Consider the following 18,359-nt stretch of genomic DNA (forward strand, 5'->3'; position numbering starts at 1 on the left):
AAGGTGGTCTGAATCGAGGTCCGCATGAGTAACTAATTGACTACAATGCTCGCCTAAATCCGTTAGAACCAAATCAATTGTGGAGGGATTTCTAATTGAAGAAAAACAAGTATGCCCATTAGGATATTCAACAGTATAATAACCTGCAGAGCAGTCGTTAAATAAAATATTCCCATTTGAATTTGATGAAATATTATTCCAAGATCGGTGTTTTGCATTAAAGTCACCAATAACAAAAAATTTAGATTTATTTCTGGTGAGTTTTTGTAAATCTCCCTTCAAAAAATTTTTCTGTTCACCGCTGCATTGAAAAGGCAAATATGCGGCAATAATTATAATTTTCCCCATAGAAGTTTCTAATTCAATTCCAATTGTTTCTAAGACTTTTGTATTGAAAGAAGGAAGAAGTCTAAATTTGAGACGACTATTGATGACAATAGCTACACCCCCACCTTGTCGATCAAGTCGATCATTTCGCAAAATTTTAAAGAAAGCATTGCTTTTCAAGTTAATGTCTGGCTTTAAAAAAGTTTCAGTGATGGCAGCAATATGTATGTTTTGAGTTTTCAAAAATAAAAAGAATTCATCTTGGTTAGCCAGCAAAGATCTAGCGTTCCAATTCATAATATTTAAACATCTATTTGGATCCATGAGGGAATCGTAAAGTCATAATAATTTTGTTAGCATAATTAAAAGAAGTTTGGAAAGCTTCAAACATTGAATTTGCTTTCAACATAAGTTGCATCATTTCCATGAAATTTTGATGCAAAAATTTTAATTTTTCCTCAGTAATCTCACCCAAATCAACAAAATTGTTAGGATCAGAAAATGAAGGAGAAGAACAAGTATTTGAATTTCGGGGATTTTCCCAAGCCTTCGCATGAACGTTGAGACTTGGTTTTTTCCCATTTTTATTAGTTATGCCTGGAGAGGGCAACCCATTTTCAACCACCTCTGAGAACGATAAACAACGAGTCTGTGGCGCAGATTCAGCACAGGTAACATTAAAATCACTTCGGGTATTACCCAGCCGTGATTCCAATGTAGACCGAGGCTGAATGCGAACAGGCAGGTTGTTTGCCGGCCCGACGTGTGAAGACGAAAAAGAGGAAGGAGGAGAAGAAACTTTTCTGGAAACTTTGGGATTTTTCCTAGAAGCAATAATTTTTGCCTTGATGGGACAGTCTAGCGAATTCGAGGAATGATTACCTGCGCAATTTGCACACTTGAAAAATTCTGTTTTTGGTTTATCACCACCATAAAGGCATTTAGATTTTTCATGATCGAATGAGCCGCAAAGCATGCATCTGGCATTCATTCTACAATTTTTAGTGCCGTGACAAAAAGCTTGACAACGACGACATTGCGTAATATTTTGAAGGAAATTGGTTGAAGATTTTCGAAAAGGTTCGAATTTGACTCGACAATGAAACATAAGACGAGCCTTTTCAAGAATTTGCAAATTATTAACTTGATCCTTTTTAAAATGGATCAAATAAAGTTCAGGAGCAAAACCAACACTACTGATATTATTCGTGTTGGTTCTTTTCCTCATTTGAATTACTTGAATTGGAGAAAAACCTAACAAAGAATTTAATTCAGCTGTGATCTCATCCGGTGTCTGATCGCCGGTGAGACCACGAAGTACAACTTTAAATGGACGATCACTTCTAGTGTCGTACGTAAAAAATTGATATTTTTTATTATTCAAATAATTTAAAATTTTTTGAAAATCATTAAAAGATTCCGCCAAAATACGAGCAGTTCCCCTTCGACCGATCTGAAAAGAAATCTTCACATCCTTGACGGAAGTGACGATTTCTTTTCGAAAGGCATTGAAGTCAGAAATCGTGACCGTAATTGGTGGAACCTTTTCATTTTTAAGAGTATAAGAAGAAGGTTTCTTAGTACTCTTATCAGAATTAAATATGAATATTTCCTCATCACCGATGTTATGAAGGACATCGAATGAATTGGAAATTTCAAATTTTTTGGCAGATGGCCCTGGATTAGGTTCAGCAATCCGTTTTCTTCCGGCCCTTGAGCCGGCCGAAGACTTCCCCATGCTGGAAAGAAAAGAGAAAAATATGAATAAAAGAAAATAGAAATAATTTTAGCACTGAAAAGTGCTGATTGAAAAACAGGTAAGGAAAAAATAAATAATGTAAAAATGTTCCTGCAGGTACACAGCAACGATACGATGCTCCGGCGTACGTGTTGACGGCTCAACGGTACAGATGGAAGTGATTAAACAAACTGTATGCAACAGCATTGGAAGGTGATTTGATTTACCAAACAAATCGATGCATCACCAAAAAAATCAGTTTACGAACGCGCCGTTACTAAATAACATAATTGGTTGTTGAAAACAACACAAATTCAGCCATTTTCCATTATTTTGCCAATGGATAACTTTAAAAGATAGCAGCACTGTTGCACTGTTTTATTGTTCACTAATTTTATTTGAGATTGTTTTTGTTGATTCAGTGAAACTCCAGAATTATTTTTAATCATGAGTGGCGAGTTGGAAAATAAAAAAGTGAAAATTTACTGCGTTGTTCCTGGTTGCTGTTCCAAGTACCCGCGAAAGGATATGGAAAATATCGCTTTCTTTCGGTGTCCAAATATCAACCGATATAAATCTGCACATTTGCGATATTTGGCGCAAGTGCGAAAAAATAGCTGGTGTAGAGCTGTTTCTAAAAAGTATCGGAAAAATGCCCGGATTTGTTCAAAACATTTTGTTTCAGGTATTCATGTGACAAAATACATCGTGACATTCTATATGATTAAATATTAATTGATTTTTTTCAGGAAAACCCTCGAATATCCTGCATAAGACTGATATCGATTGGGTACCATCGCTGAATTTGAACATAGAAAGAAACCATGAAATCAACCGTGTTTTTTCTAACGGAACTAGCTTGAATTCCTGTGGTTAGTCAAGGATTTGATGTTAACAATTTGTTAACAGAACGTTGAATAATTATATCTGATTTGCAGATATTGCATCGGATGGTGGTTCAGAGAGTCGAACTGACACAGCTTCTGAGATCTAAGCTAATGAGTACCAATATGTTCTTCGTTCTGACCGTTCCGAAACAGACACAGCATCGGAAGTTGATCCGCGTTTTGGTAATGTTAAACGTTAACTGTAAAATGATGTAACAAATAATGATTTTCTAATTTGCATTTTTTACAGATTCAGATGTAACCACCAGAAGGATGCTATCGAGAAAAACACAAGCAGTTCCATGTATAAGATATCAGAAAATGCAGACAGATCCTGATCCATTATTAGTAGAAAATCACAAGTTGGAAAGAGAAAATCTACAGTTAAAATCTGCACTTGAGATTCAAAAAAACCAAATCGAGCATTTACAGTCGTCCTTGGAGAAGGTAAAAGTTGGGCTAAACAAGCTCAAAAAAGTTGCAGATTGCAAATATTACACTGGCATTGACGACTACAATGTTCTGAAAAAACTTTTCGATTTATTGGAGCCCCATATGATTGCTCCAATAAATATGACAAAGGAACAGGTATTCATCATGACCATGCAAAAATTAAGGTTCGGCTACCAATTTAAATCGATTGGTTTGTTGTACGATGTGTCACCTCAAACCACTTCGAGATACTTTGCATCCACCGTTTATGTGTTGTATTCACTGTTCTTCAATGTTGTTCATTGGCCCGAAAGAAATGTTTTGAAAAAACATACACCAAAATGTTTTAAGGATTGTTTTGGTGATTCAGTAACGGTGATAATTGATTGTTTTGAAATTCGGGGACAAAAATCAGCACAACCCATTGCGGCTGCTCAGCAATGGTCCGAATATAAAAAAATAGCACCTTGAAGTATCTAATAGGAATATCTGCAACACGAACGATAATATTCGTATCCAAAGCTTATGGTGGTAGAGCAACAGATACGCATATTACGTCCACTAGTGGATTCCTTGATAACATCGCAGAAGGTGATGTTATTATGGCCGATCGTGGATTTTTGATTCAAGATAAAGTACGAGAAAAAAATGCTCGATTGAATATACCAACTTTTAGAAAAAATTCTGGACAGCTTTCAGCAATAGACGTTGAAAGTACAAGAAAAATAGCATCTGTTAGAATACATGTCGAAAGAATTATTGGTGTAATGCGCGGAAAGCTCAAAATATTAGAAAATTTTACACCGATGACACTTATAACAAAAAAACATAATGGAATTATGATGATGGATATGATTGTGAGGGTTGCAGCTATAATGGTAAATTTATGTAAGCCAGTAGTAAACTGAATGTGATTTTCAAGTACTAATACCAAAAATAATATATTCCAAGATACCTAGCTCTTAAAATTTTTCATATAAATGCCAACGGACAATCTTTTAACAAACCTTAACACCATCTACTGACAGAAAAGGTCAAAATTTCTCGAAAATTGAATGTTTCACATGTACTCCTCGTTCCGGGGGGTTCAAATGCACTCTAATATGCTTTTGTTCAAATTTGGAATACATTTGCAAAATGCACTCTGACATACTTTCACCTATTTTTGGAGAAAAGCTTTGCCACTGACTCAATTTAATAGAAAAACCTGACTCGTTTTTGCGCATTCAGATTCCTCAATAAAAAATAATAATCTTCAATTAAAACAGATAACTTATTTGTATTGCATATCTCGTTGAGCCTGATTATTGATTCCAAATTCCACGGAACAGTGCTGAGGATATTGCGATTAAGGGTTTTGATGACTTGGCCAAGTATATATTTTGATTAGGATCCAGATTTATGTTATAATACAGATTGTTTTACTAAGGTCTTAATTTAATTAAGTCTAATTCATCCAGATGAAGATGAAATTTATCTAGTTTTATTAAGATGTTTAATTCAAAATCTTAAAATTGCAATTTTTCCAGTTTAAGTTTAAACAACTAGTAGTTACTTGGAAGCAAGTGATATATATCATAATTTACAATTTTAAAATTTTTAAAATTATTTCATATCAGGAAATGCTATTTCGCTTTTTTTTTCAAAATCAGTCATTTCTATAACAAAAAAAAAACAGAAAGTAGTGTTTCCTAACTGTCAAATTAGATTTAGAAAACACAATTCAAACTTGTCCACGTGGACATCCGGGGACGGGGTACGTGTACGTGGGGGTCTAAAATCTCATTTTTCTATCCACGTGGTATCTGAACGGCCCCCAAAGAAAAAAAGCTTTGAATAGCGAATGACGACTCTGATACCAAAAAACCGTGCTAATTCTGGAGAGCCAAGACCACGTAGAGAAAGACCTCAGTGTGTTTGATGTGCAAATGGACCCTTAAACTGCTAGTTATTTCCGACCGTGTAGTATAAATTGTTTTTTTTTTTTCCTTAGCGTGTTTTACTGAATAGTTGCATTTCTGCCGCAGCATTTGATGGTGACGCTTTTGGATTTTGTCCGTCGATTTCCGCAAGAGTTCCGAATCTTGTAATGGATCATTTTTGCTAATACCTTAAAATGATCTTAATTTAATTCAGTGGTTATGATATTGTTATACTTGCAAACAACTTTTTAAAACTGACGTTTTTATTATGTTTCGATAAAATACTGCTACCTAATAAAAAAAAGTTACATATGATATGACTTTACATTACACTTCATAATATCACATTATCAATTTGTTCGTTTAGTATAATACTGCGACAAAAGCTCAGGCAAAATAACTGCTTTAAAAAACACATTTGCTTTATGTTTGTTTTTGTTCCAGAAACTATCATTTTTAGGTACTGTAATAAGTAAGTTTTCGTTTTTGGTCCACACATAAAAATAACCATAGCGTGCTTCTGTGACAGCAATTTGCATCTGAGTTTGAAAATAATATGCGTGTTTTTCTACCATTTTGAAGCCGTTCTTAGTTTGTCGTATGTATGGTTGTTTCTCAGCGCAAAGTTTTCTCAAGACGTTTTTTTCATTTTTAAATTTGAATGGACATTTAATTTTCATCAGGTGATGCGGCAAGCTCTGGACATTCCTTGTCAATGAAAAATCCGGGATGTTTGAAGTTTGGATTTAGATGTTTTTTTTAGAATCGATTTCAATTGACTAAATGCTACTTTCTCTTTGGCTTTGCCGTATCGCGTGGCTTGCGTCGAGAAATATGTCATATCCGGATAGCAAATCAATTTTAGAATAGCAACTGATGGTTTGTCGATTCTTGTCGATGCTACTTTTTTTAAGTTGGATGCAGTGATCCTACCTATCCTCATTGTTTTCCATAATTCGGAATTATATTGATCTCGTGTACATTCTTCAATTTTCATACGAGTTTCGTCATCCATTGCCTCAGACATTGTTTTATAGAATGTTATTCCGATGAACCGCAAGCTTTCTAGAGATTTGTCCTGATGACCTGCTTCAAATAAAGTATTAAGAAGAAGCCCGGGTGCAGCAAACGATTCATCAACGAGTGCATTTTCTTTGCACCGAAAACAATCGTTGCTCGTGCAGAGTTCTTGCATTACGGTACATGCAGCTGACGGTTCAATGTCTTTAAGAATTGATTTAATTTCGAGAACACTGAGGGGTTGAACTTTTTCATGTGTCTCATCGGATGTTTCGTTCCATACACCAAAATCAATTTCCATTAAAGATACTTGAAGGTTTTCCCTGATGGACTTTTGTGGCCTACCCCATTGTTGTTCTCGGTCTGTCACTGCTACCTCACTACTAGGGGTCCGGGATATATTAACCAAGTAATAGAGTAGGCCTCCTACATGCGAGCAAACTTCACCGAGCCCTGCCACACAGTCGCAATGTCCATTTAGAATCTTTGATTCGTCAATGATAACCCAGGGAGTTAAGCATTTATCATGCATGCGCATAGAGTGCATCACCTAAAAAAATTGAACACAAATTAGTTAAATATTCAAAATGATGTTCCAGTTTTTTTTTCTTTCCTTTCCGCGAACTACATAGAATCCATTTATTATTGTTCCTTCAACTAATTGCACCATGCCATTCTCAAACCTTTTCTTAGCATCAACAGCCTTAAAACAATGTTGTTCGGAATTGCTATATGATGATTTCGCCAGCAAAGCATAATCTATTATGGATTCGTACGTCACCAATCTGGGTAACACACTGTTTGTTATTTGTATAAGGTACGGATCCATGTTATTAATAATCTCTATTTTCTTTTTGTACCGTTCCAAATGTTCGGAGCTCAAATTTGCAGCATAAACACTCAATGTACTGACTGAGGGTTGAACGAAATAGATATTATTAACAAAAACAAATTTAAGCTTTATTATACTCACGATTATCAGCACAGTTTATTCGTTCGAAGTAACCGTGATTTATTGTAGACTATTTGTTTATTCTTCATAAAAACGGTAAATAAATTAAGAGGAAGAATGACCGAGATAAAATTTTGAAATCATTATCAAATGAGTTAGTGAAACCCTTGTTTTGGTTGTTCAATTCATCTTTAAAAAGCGGCATACTACCCCCCATTTGGAAAGAATCGTATTTGGTTCCGATTTTCAAAACCGGCAAAAAGTCAGATGTTAAAAATTATCGTGGAATTGCTATATTATCTTGCATCCCTAAGTTATTTGAATCAATAATTAATCAACACATTTTTTCTCAAGTTAAAAATGCAATCACTACTAAACAACATGGTTTTATTAGAGGACGTTCTACTTCCACCAATTTACTAAATTTTGTAAATTTCTCGATAAATGCCATAGATGAAGGGAATTATGTTGAAACATTATATACTGATTTTAGCAAAGCATTTGATAGAGTTGATATTCCTTTATTGCTTTTCAAATTATCTAAAATAGGTTTCAATCATAAATTATTAAAGTGGGTTCAGTCATACCTGCACGGAAGAACGCAACAAGTAAGATTTGAAGGAAATTTGTCGTCTGTTGTGCATGTTACATCAGGAGTGCCACAGGGATCCCATCTGGGTCCTTTACTATTTATTTTATTTGTCAATGATGTTGAACACATTTTAAATCATTTAAATGTTTTAATATATGCAGACGACATGAAACTTTTCATGGAAATACGTAAACCATCTGATATTGAATCCTTCCAAAGAGAAGTTGATAATTTTTATGTATGGTGTACAAAAAGCTTGCTAGAGATAAACGTAAAAAAATGCATCTCAATCTCATTTACCAAAAAGCGAAATGTAAGACAGGACACCATCACCATTGGTCAAAAATCTGTAGAAAGATGCAATCAAGTCAGAGACTTAGGAGTCATACTAGATTCTGAACTGACCTTTGTAGAACACTACAATAACATAATTTACAAGGCAAGTAATATGCTCGGGTTTATAAAAAGGTTTAGTTTTCAATTCAATGATCCCTATACCATCAAAACACTGTATGTAACATATGTTAGGCCCCTTCTTGAGTACTGCAGTGTTGTCTGGGCTCCATATCAAGGTACACATAAAGACCGCATTGAGTCAGTACAAAAACAGTTTTTATTATATGCTTTACGCAGGTTAGGTTGGAGCTCGTATCAGCTACCTTCGTATGAATCTCGATGTATGTTAATTAAAATAGATAGTCTTGATAAACGACGTGAGTTTGCAATGTTAGCTTTTATAAATGATGTTATTGGGCAAAGAGTAAATGATGCAAACATTTTAGAAAAACTTAACTTTTATTCTCCCACTCGGTATTTAAGAAACAGGAATCTTTTCTACATAAATAAACAAAGAACAAACTATGCCCAAAATGGACCTATAAATAAGATCATGATCTGCTATAACAAATACTGCACCATAATTGATATAACAATGAACAAAAATGAACTGAAGAGAGTGCTTCTATCATAACATTATACTTATATAGATTTAAGGCAAACATGTAAAACGGTCTACGCAAATGATTGACGTCAAATAAATAAATAAATAGATGGTTAAAATCCTCTATAAATAAACAAAAATAGAATAGAATAGGTAAACAAATTAAATTATTTAATTTGAAACATTAGTTTCTTTTGAAGAATTCATTGAACAGTGTTAATCTCCCAAGTTCAAAATGGCGAGCAGCAGGTGTTTACTTTTTTCAAAACAAAAACAAAAAGCTACCCTACCACAATCTGTCTCAGGAAATACTCTATAAACAAATCACTATCATATTCCAAAAATATGTTACTGGTAGAGCCTAACTCCTGGAGCAAAAACAGCCCAAGAAATTTGCATCTTTATCTAGATTGCCAGAGGCTTATTCTAGAAGGCTTATTCTTCAGGACCGACTTATTTTTTTTTTGTTATCAACCGTGAACTATGTAGCTTTGATTATTGATATGCATTTTGAACTAAAAAGAATTTGTTCTATACTTCAGGCATGACAAACTCAGGAGAAGGATCTTTGATTTAAAACTTTCATTTAAAATTTTTACAGTTTTGTCAGAAAAGTGCAGACATTTTCAAATGATTTTTACCTATTTTCCATACTGTGCCCAAAAAAGACTGGCACCTAAATTAATCAAAATTATGTAAGGTATGGTTTGAAACTGGAACAATATGCTAAAAAACGGCACCAACGATTTCACTGTCTGAAATTTTCAAAAGAATCCGTTAACTTGATAATTTTCTAAAATGCTTTTTTTCTGTGGTGCAATGTGATGTGGGGAACGTTTCTACGTATTTTCGGGATTTAACATTGACAATGTTATTAATCCCACAAAAATCGACCGCTGGTAATAAAATAAATGCATTATAACCGGCAATTATCACCCGCCACATAATGCAAATGCACGCGAGAAAAAATAAACCAAATTCATTTCGTGTTTATCGCCGGCAATGGAATCTCAACAAAAGATTCGTTAACAAGTTCAAAGGAGAACGTTCGAGAGGACAGAAAAAAAATAACTTCAAACAACCAGGGCGACGTGTAAATTCCATACGACAGCTAATTAAGATCCCGAAAGCGCACTCATAAAGCCAACACCAGTCATCATTTTAACACCTCGAGCTATTGGCGAGATATTCGTTCCTTCCCATATGTATGCATTATTTTCCCATTTCCAGGATGCATTTTGCATTGTGCTTGTTACGAACTTTTGCAACATTTTTGCTCCTCTCTTGCAGCTGTGATTATTATTCGGTTAAATGTGCAGCAGCGTAAAGGCACATAAAATCAGGTCGATCCGAGACTGGATGTCGGTTGAGAAGAAGAAAGAGGAAAAAACTCCGACGATATGGAGGATTTGTGTAGGAACAGTCGAGATGACGCTTTATCAACGGCATGCGATCGGTTTTAAGCAGAATTACCTTGAGCTATACAGCACCATGCTCCACCGCTTTGCAGCCATCGTTCGCTGAACCAATCTGACAAAAAGTCCCGACTCCCGGCTCGAAATTTGAGTTTGTCGGTATGGACTGAGCTCTTATATGAGCCTCCTATTTTTGTTCTCCCCATCGCATTGCTTTATAGCAGCTCAATGGGGCTGACTTTTGGTTCACATCTTATCCCCTTCAGGACAGATGAAGCACGAACTTGCTGCCTCTGCATTTATCCGTTCATTGGTCGGAATCTGGTCGAGCACATTGCCTACCTTCTATATAGATAGACGTCTGTTTAGCGGGCTACATACATACATCGGTAGGTACTGGTAAAGGATATTCGAGAGCCCTCGCTGCCTCAAAATAGAAGACGAATCCTTGGAAAATAACGACGATTATGGTGTGCGCATTAAGGCATCGCATGATCAGATAAGATTAAGATGAGAAAATATTTATTTTTCACACCATGCTTCCAGAGGACGTTGTTGTGGAATTTTACCAAAAACTGCTTCCAGCGATGGAAATTTATAGCACGGAAGCGTTAATTGGACCACCCGCCTTTTTGAAAGTCGTCACATTAGGCCTCGATTTGTGTTGTAGCCATCTAACGAAAATGAGGATACCAGGTTTAGTTTTCGATTCAGGTAACTGCATCATTTCAAACGAACTCGATTGTTTTTGACTGATGGTAATTGCATTGGGTTGATTAAGAAACAGATAATTTTTATTTTCGTCAAGAGTTCTCAAAACTGCTTGGTTGTCTAACATTTAGTTTTATAATTGAACCTTGGTTTTCGGTCTAGTGAACTAAATACGTTCAATTTGAAATATCTTTCTTAAAATGCTTACAGATTTCATTTTATTTAGGAAGTCATTTTTATTTGTTGTCAATAGACCGCACAATGAAACTCAATTTATTTTAAATCAACTTTTGGTACCTTTATTTAAAACAAATTAGCTACCGAAGTCAAGCATATCAGATTGCAAAAAATATACATCCAAATATATGGGCCATCCACATTTCATCTGCATGACGTCCAAAAATTCGTATCATCCCTTGATTGAAACCTTCCACGCGTCAATGCCATTACGGTTTCGCATCCATGACGCGTAGAATTTCGTCATTTCGTTTGCATTTATGCTCCAGGATCTCTATACACATAGTTCGCAGGGGAGATGAACAGTCATCATTTTATGACTACCAAATATATTTCCCCAACTGCCAAACACCTGCTTTTCAATGCATGCAGGTGAGAGCTATGGAGATGGTTGGATATGTATCTGGGCGCTTATATGAGCCATGTATTTGCCACCAATCCTGAAGCTCAGCGATGGCGTTCTTCGTTTATGTAGATAACAGTAAAGGCAGTGAAAGTGACATTGATAAACTTCCCGTCAGGGAAAGTAAATTCTTCGCTAACGAAAGTCACGAGGCCAGAGTTTTATCCTTAAAAAAGGACGATGACGAATGAGATATGTCAGCCACATTCTGACTTGAATTGCGCTATAAAACGCTTCTCTTGAACAGCATCTAGGCAGCAGAACGAGGCTGAGTTTATGTACGCCATGATTTGAGGAAATCGAGCTTAGCACAAACTTATTTTAGGCACGTAACGTCTTTCCCTTATCTTCAGCCTAGAAGCTATCTTATTTGAACGAAGCAGAAACAAAATAATAGAGATTGAATTAAAACTGTCATTTAACCAGAACATGATGATATACGATGTTCTTATTTGTTCGACAACCATCATGCTGAGCCGGTTATTCTCTGTGAACATCTATTTGGGACATCCTAGATCACCTGGCAATTGGCTCGAATCGGTTTCACAACAGCTCCTTCAAAAAGCAGGACAGGCAAGCAACGTTAATGGAATAGGATGATAAAATATATTATAATGAAGTAGAACAGCAAATTATTGAAAAGGTGCCAGGTAATAAGCACTAGCAAAACAGGAATAAAATTCTAAGAAGAAGCAAAAAAAGACATTCATTTCAAAATTTCTTCAAGAATTCCGTAATTTAAAAGCCATAATCTCTGAAAATATAACAAATGTTGATTGTTTGCCGTCTGGGTTGAGAAATCAACCTTTTAAGAAAAAAAAATGATAAAAAACTAAATAACAAAAGATTCAATGATGAAGTCATTCCTTTTTAAGAAATTTTTCTTGTTTTTGGTTCACAGAAAAAATTCAAAAAATCGAGCAATAGAAGTCCAATTCTTAAAATTTTTCGATGCCGTCAAAAAACCTTTATCCAGTATGACGGATTGGCTTAATAATATCACCTATAAACTTGATATTGCTTTTATTATACTATACCAACACTGCTGGTTAAAAAAAAATTTCGAATAAACACCAAGTTTTTTTTAAATAAATATGTTTATAATTCAGTTACCTGTCTAGGGAAAAATGTAAATCAGAACTAAACCTCATTAATTGCGTTTTTTATGCTGGGATATGATTGTTTTGCATTATGCGTTTGTAAACATTAATACTTCATCCATCCCAAGATTTATTTTCACGATTTAAGCTAATAGAAAATTTTGTAATATTTTTACCCCTAAATGTATGCAGCAAATTTACACTTTTTCCTTACAAACATTTTTGACAGAAAAAATTAGACATTTTCTTCGAACAAAACTAAAAATTACTGCAATTGATGCTTTATGCGTTATGGTATCACAAATTTATCAAAAGCTATAAATTTTTAAAAGTATTCATTTGATTTTTCATTTACAATGGATTTTGTTGCAAATTACCCCTTTTTCTAAGTTGGGTGAAATTCGCATGTTTTGTTAATTTCAAAATAACTGGTAGAAAAAATAATTTTTCCGACTACGTCAAATTGAGGTCCCTTCAACCTTAAAACTTTTGATGTACAAGAGGTATGGTTATCTTTGGGAATTAAGATTTTAGAAGTCATTGAAGTTGAAAAGTGTTGCAAGTCGCCCCAGTTGAAAGTACCTACATATATTTAAAGATGATGTCAATCATAATGAACATATTTTTTAACCGCATATTTGAAACAAGAGTAATCCAGTCTATTTCGTTTTTAATTGTTGTTCGGCCTTAACACATTAAGGACCGCGATATTGTTTTTTTAACCGCGAAGAAATCTAAACCAAGAAACACCGGAATTCAGCATTCTATATTTCAGAATTCACTGGACCAAAAGTTACGAATTTGAAATCTTTGAGCCACCAAAGTGTTGTATTCAATTTTTAAGAGTTTCATGATTAAGTTTAAATCATTTGAGTTTTGTATCCAAGAGAAGTTCATTCGCAGAAATTAAAGAACGAGAATGCTCATAGGGGAAAGTCGGGTAAGACGGACACCCTAAAGTAGAATCGGAATAGGAAATCAGGTATTGCTTTAATCATCGCAGTTTTTGTGCAGTTTGGCAGGTTAGGTTGTTTGCTATCGCATTTACCATTGGCATTAGTCATTTATTTACATTAAGACTGTTTTTATAGCAATCTAAAACATTTTGGCGAATTACGCTTTCAAAAATGGTCGGGTAAAACGGATAATGCTTTGAAAAGGTACACTTTGCCTTAAAAATAGCAGAGAAAGTTCATATTTGCATAAGGTTGCCAGAATTGTTTCAGCACGTATCCAGACCGGGTAAACCGGGCAATTTTGTCAAAACTCAATTAGCTTAGCTTAGCTTAGCTTGATTAACTACTCACATCCACCTTAAACCGTAAAACCCGAAGTGCATGATTGTAGAAAATATATGCATTGGTTTTAAAAACATATTATATCATATTAACATATTAACATTACAATCACTTCGAGGTCCACGATCGCTGGCGTGGCTCAGTAGAACAAGTTCCACATTGCCAATGGTTGCTACTCCGTGATTGACCGAGGCCATCAATTTTGATCAGAGGTCAAATGAATGATGCTTGGGATTAGCAGCTCATTCACACTGCACAAAACTTATGCTCTCTCTTTTAACGTCAATAACGGCGCCGGCCACGTCCTAGTAGTCATTGCAAAGTGCGGATACGTGTACAGTGCAACTCTAAGTTATGAAACTTGTTTTACTTGTTTTGATGTGAAATATTCGTTTGAAATCAAACATATTTATAGAATTAGAAAGCGATTTGCTCTCTCTTTCTAATGAAATAAAAGTTTCGTTGAAAAATAAACGGTGAATGTACTGAAATTGCAGTAAAAGATTGTAAAATTCTCCCATTGAAGTGTGCATAACAAAGCAGTGCAAATTTGAAGCAAAGTGTGTGGCCGACAGGCCAAAATTCGGCAGTGCGATGTCGTCGACCTCGACGTGCTGCGCGTGTGTAAAGCCAATACGGGATGAAACAATGAAAGTCAAATGTTTCGGGACGTGTGGCTCGTTCTTGCACTTGAAATGCTGTGATGGGATAGACGAGAATGGTCTCAAATATATGGAAAAAAAACCGCGGGATGAAGTTTGTGTGCAGAGATTGTCGTAATGGACGATTGGGAAATGAAAACTTAGTTGTGAAATGCAATGAATTGATTCAATCAGTGAATGACAATTTAAATAAATGGAAAAAGGAAATTGAACTAAAGTTGAAAGAAAATGAAGAAATAGTGAAAAACATGCTAAAAACTGAAGAGAAAATATTGTGGAGAATGTCAAAAGTGTTTTAAAAGAGAATATAACAGTGCAACCGAAAAATATAATAAATATAGAAACCCCTTCCGGTCCGAGTACTAATTTGCGATCGAGAAAAAGAGCTCGTGTGGAAAAGGATTATGTAAAAAATCCAGAAGATGATCCCGTACAAATGATGCGTGGTCGAACCCCTACTTTTGCTGATGTAATGAAAGGAAATAATCAATTCGTTACTAAAACACCTATCAAAAAAAGAGAGCCAATGGTCATAGTTAAGCCAAAAGAACCTGATCAGACTTCCAGGGCAACCAAAGAAGATTTACGAGCTAAGATCGACAGGTCTGCCGTAAAAATTCAAACCGTAAGAGAAGGGAACAACGGTAGGGTGATTCTCGGCGTCAATGATGAGGCAAATTTGCAATCTGTTATCTCAAATGTACAAAATTTAATGGGAGCAAATTATGATGTTTCAATTACAAAGCCAATAAGACCTCGATTAAAAATAACAGGGTTATCTGAAAAAATGACCGCAGAGTATCTGAAAGAATGTCTTACCGAACAGAATGAATACTTGTCCATAGAAAGTTTAGAACTTGTTACTATGTTTGCTAATAAATTTAAAGATTTCACACAATATACGGCAATTATAGAAGTTGATGTGAATTCACTGGAAAGCATGTTAGAAATGGGTCGAGTAAATATTGGTTGGGACAGATGCAGAGTCGTAGAAAGTTTTAGCATTACACGTTGCTTCAAGTGTTGTGCGTATGGCCATAAAAGCATAGAATGCAAAAACAACGAAATTTGTTCCCGTTGTGCATCGAACCATAGAACGTCGGATTGTGAGTCAAATTTTAAGAGCTGTGTCAATTGCAGAAATATGAACATAGAACGAAAAATGAATTTGGACACCGATCACTTTGCGTACAGTGAAGAATGTCCAGTTTACAAAAAACTAGTAGCAAACAAACGTCGTCTCTTGAATTATGGTCCATAGCAACTAGAAGAGCAGAATAAAAATCAACCAACAGTTATTTATTTGAATTGTGGAGGAATGACAGCAAACTTTGAAGATATTCGTTTGATGGTGCAATCGATGAAACCAAAATTAGTAATGCTGACAGAAACGCATGTGACAGAAACATTAGACGTAAATCTTTTCCAGCTACCAAATTTCCGTTCCGTAATTTGCTTCTCTGATTCGAGGCACACTGGAGGAGTTATGATTTATCTCCATACAAGCATAAAATATAAGGTTCTATTGAATGCTAAAATGAATCGAAATTGGTTCCTCGATATCGAAATTTTCTCTGGAATAACTGCAGGTCGATATGGTGTGCTGTATCATTCACCTAACGACAGTGATGCCATATTTCTAAAAGTATTAGAGGAAACTTGGTTAGAAGAATTTGTTGACTTACCTAAGTTTAACTTGATAGTCGGAGATTTCAATATAGATTGGTTAAATCTTGCAGATTCCGCAAACCTGAAAAATATGATGAATTCGTTCTATCTCAAACAGCATGTTAAGGATTATACTCGCATAACACGTACTAGCCAAACACTGATTGACATGGCGTTCTCAAACTGTGATATTCATGTTTGTGCCGTTAACGATTTTAAAATTTCTGACCATGAAACTTTATGTTTGTACATTGATAACAACAGTATTGATTGTGATGAAACATTAATTAGGGTAAAGAGTTGGAAAAATTACTCCCCTGACAAATTACTTACGTTGTTGAGAAATCAAATAGAACCAATAAATTCGGAATGGTTGCTAGATAATCTACATAATAAAGCAAAAAGTTTAATCGACAATATTCAAAAATGTGTCAATACATTAGTGACCATTGAATTTAAAAAAGCCAAAGAATCAATAAAATGGTTTGATACTGAACTTGCCCAGATGAAAAGAAGAAGGGATAAGTCGTACCAGAAATTTTTGCAGTGTAACACTGATCGTACATGGTCACTCTATAAAGTGTACAGAAACGAGTATTCATGTAATCTGCGAAGAAAGAAGCGAGAATACATACAGCGCTCTATTGACGCGAATAAAACTAATAGTAAGGAACTATGGAAAGTTCTCAAGAAGCTCATAAAACCAGATGCACCTTTAGCTCAATCTATTGAATTTGATGGAGTAGAAGAATATGATCAGTTAAAAATCGCCAACATGTTCAATGAATATTTCATATCAAGTATTGAAGAAATAAGAAGTTCCATTGAAACAGAGCCTGAGCCCATTCAACTTACAGGATTGTATACCCGAAGCAAATTAGCCAATTTCTCACCTACAACGCTTGAATGTTTAAAGAAAATTGTCTGGACAATGGGATCATCTTCTGGTGCCGATGTAGTGAACTGCAGAATATTGAAAGATGGATTTGAAGTAATTGGTGGTAAACTATTGCAGATCATCAATGAATCTTTGTTGATGGGAAGCGTTCCACGGTCCTGGAAAGAGTCTTTGGTCGTTCCGATTGAAAAAGTAAATGGAACATCAAAAGCAGAGGAGTTTCGACCCATTAATATGCTTCCAGTTTATGAGAAGGTTTTGGAGTTAGTAGTGAAGGAGCAGTTATTATGCTACATTGAAGCTAACAAAATACTGGTTGCAGAACAAAGCGGATACCGTAAAAATCACTCTTGTGAAACAGCTCTAAACCTATTACTGGCTAAATGGAAAGGAACATTGGATAAAAAAATGAAAATCATTGCCGTTTTTCTCGATTTAAAGCGAGCATTCGAAACTATTTCTCGCCAAAAACTGATTGACACGCTCTCGAAATACGGGATAACAGACACAGCTCTTAAATGGCTCCAATCCTATTTAGATGACCGATTTCAAAGAACCAAATACTCCTCTGTGATATCAAATACCAAAGAAACCACGCTTGGCGTACCTCAAGGAAGCGTTCTTGGACCACTGCTTTTTATTTTATATATAAACGACATGAAGAAAATTCTAAAACACTGTGATATTAATTTATTTGCTGATGATACTGTGATATTTATTGCTTGTGATGATGCTGGTGCTGCTGTCCATAAATTGAACTGTGATCTCGTGAATTTGAATAAATGGCTGAATTTTAAAATGTTAAAACTAAATGTCTCTAAAACTAAATGTTTGGTCGTCTCTAACAAGCATATGAACTGTGATTCAGTAAACGTTTGTATCGATGGTGAACGTCTCGATATAGTTCATGAAATAAAGTATCTCGGTGTAACAATAGATGAAAGATTAAACTTCAAAGATCACATCAACAATTCAGTGAAAAAAATTGCCAAAAAATTTGGTTTAATGTGTCGTTTACGTAAAGATTTGTCACAGTGGAGTCTAATTTATTTGTATAAAGCAATCATATCCCCGCATTTTGACTTCTGTCCGTCTATAATATGTTTCGCTAATGATCAGCAAATGGCTCGGCTACAAAGGCTTCAGAACAAAATCAT

At 35.1% G+C, this 18,359-nt stretch overlaps 1 protein-coding gene across 1 annotated transcript; it reads right to left on the minus strand.

Annotated features, from left to right (window-relative positions):
- Nucleotides 1-5,656: 5,656 nt before the first annotated feature.
- Nucleotides 5,657-6,333, minus strand: LOC129737874 (uncharacterized). Its single transcript, XM_055729038.1, has 2 exons — nucleotides 6,097-6,333; nucleotides 5,657-5,893 (listed from the first exon to the last, which is right to left on the minus strand). The coding sequence occupies exons 1-2, from the start codon at nucleotides 6,331-6,333 to the stop codon at nucleotides 5,657-5,659; spliced, it is 474 nt and encodes a 157-aa protein (XP_055585013.1).
- Between the last annotated feature and the right edge of the window lie 12,026 nt (nucleotides 6,334-18,359).

Source organism: Uranotaenia lowii, chromosome 1, assembly GCF_029784155.1.
Source record: "Uranotaenia lowii strain MFRU-FL chromosome 1, ASM2978415v1, whole genome shotgun sequence".
NCBI classification, from domain to species: Eukaryota; Metazoa; Arthropoda; class Insecta; order Diptera; family Culicidae; genus Uranotaenia; species Uranotaenia lowii.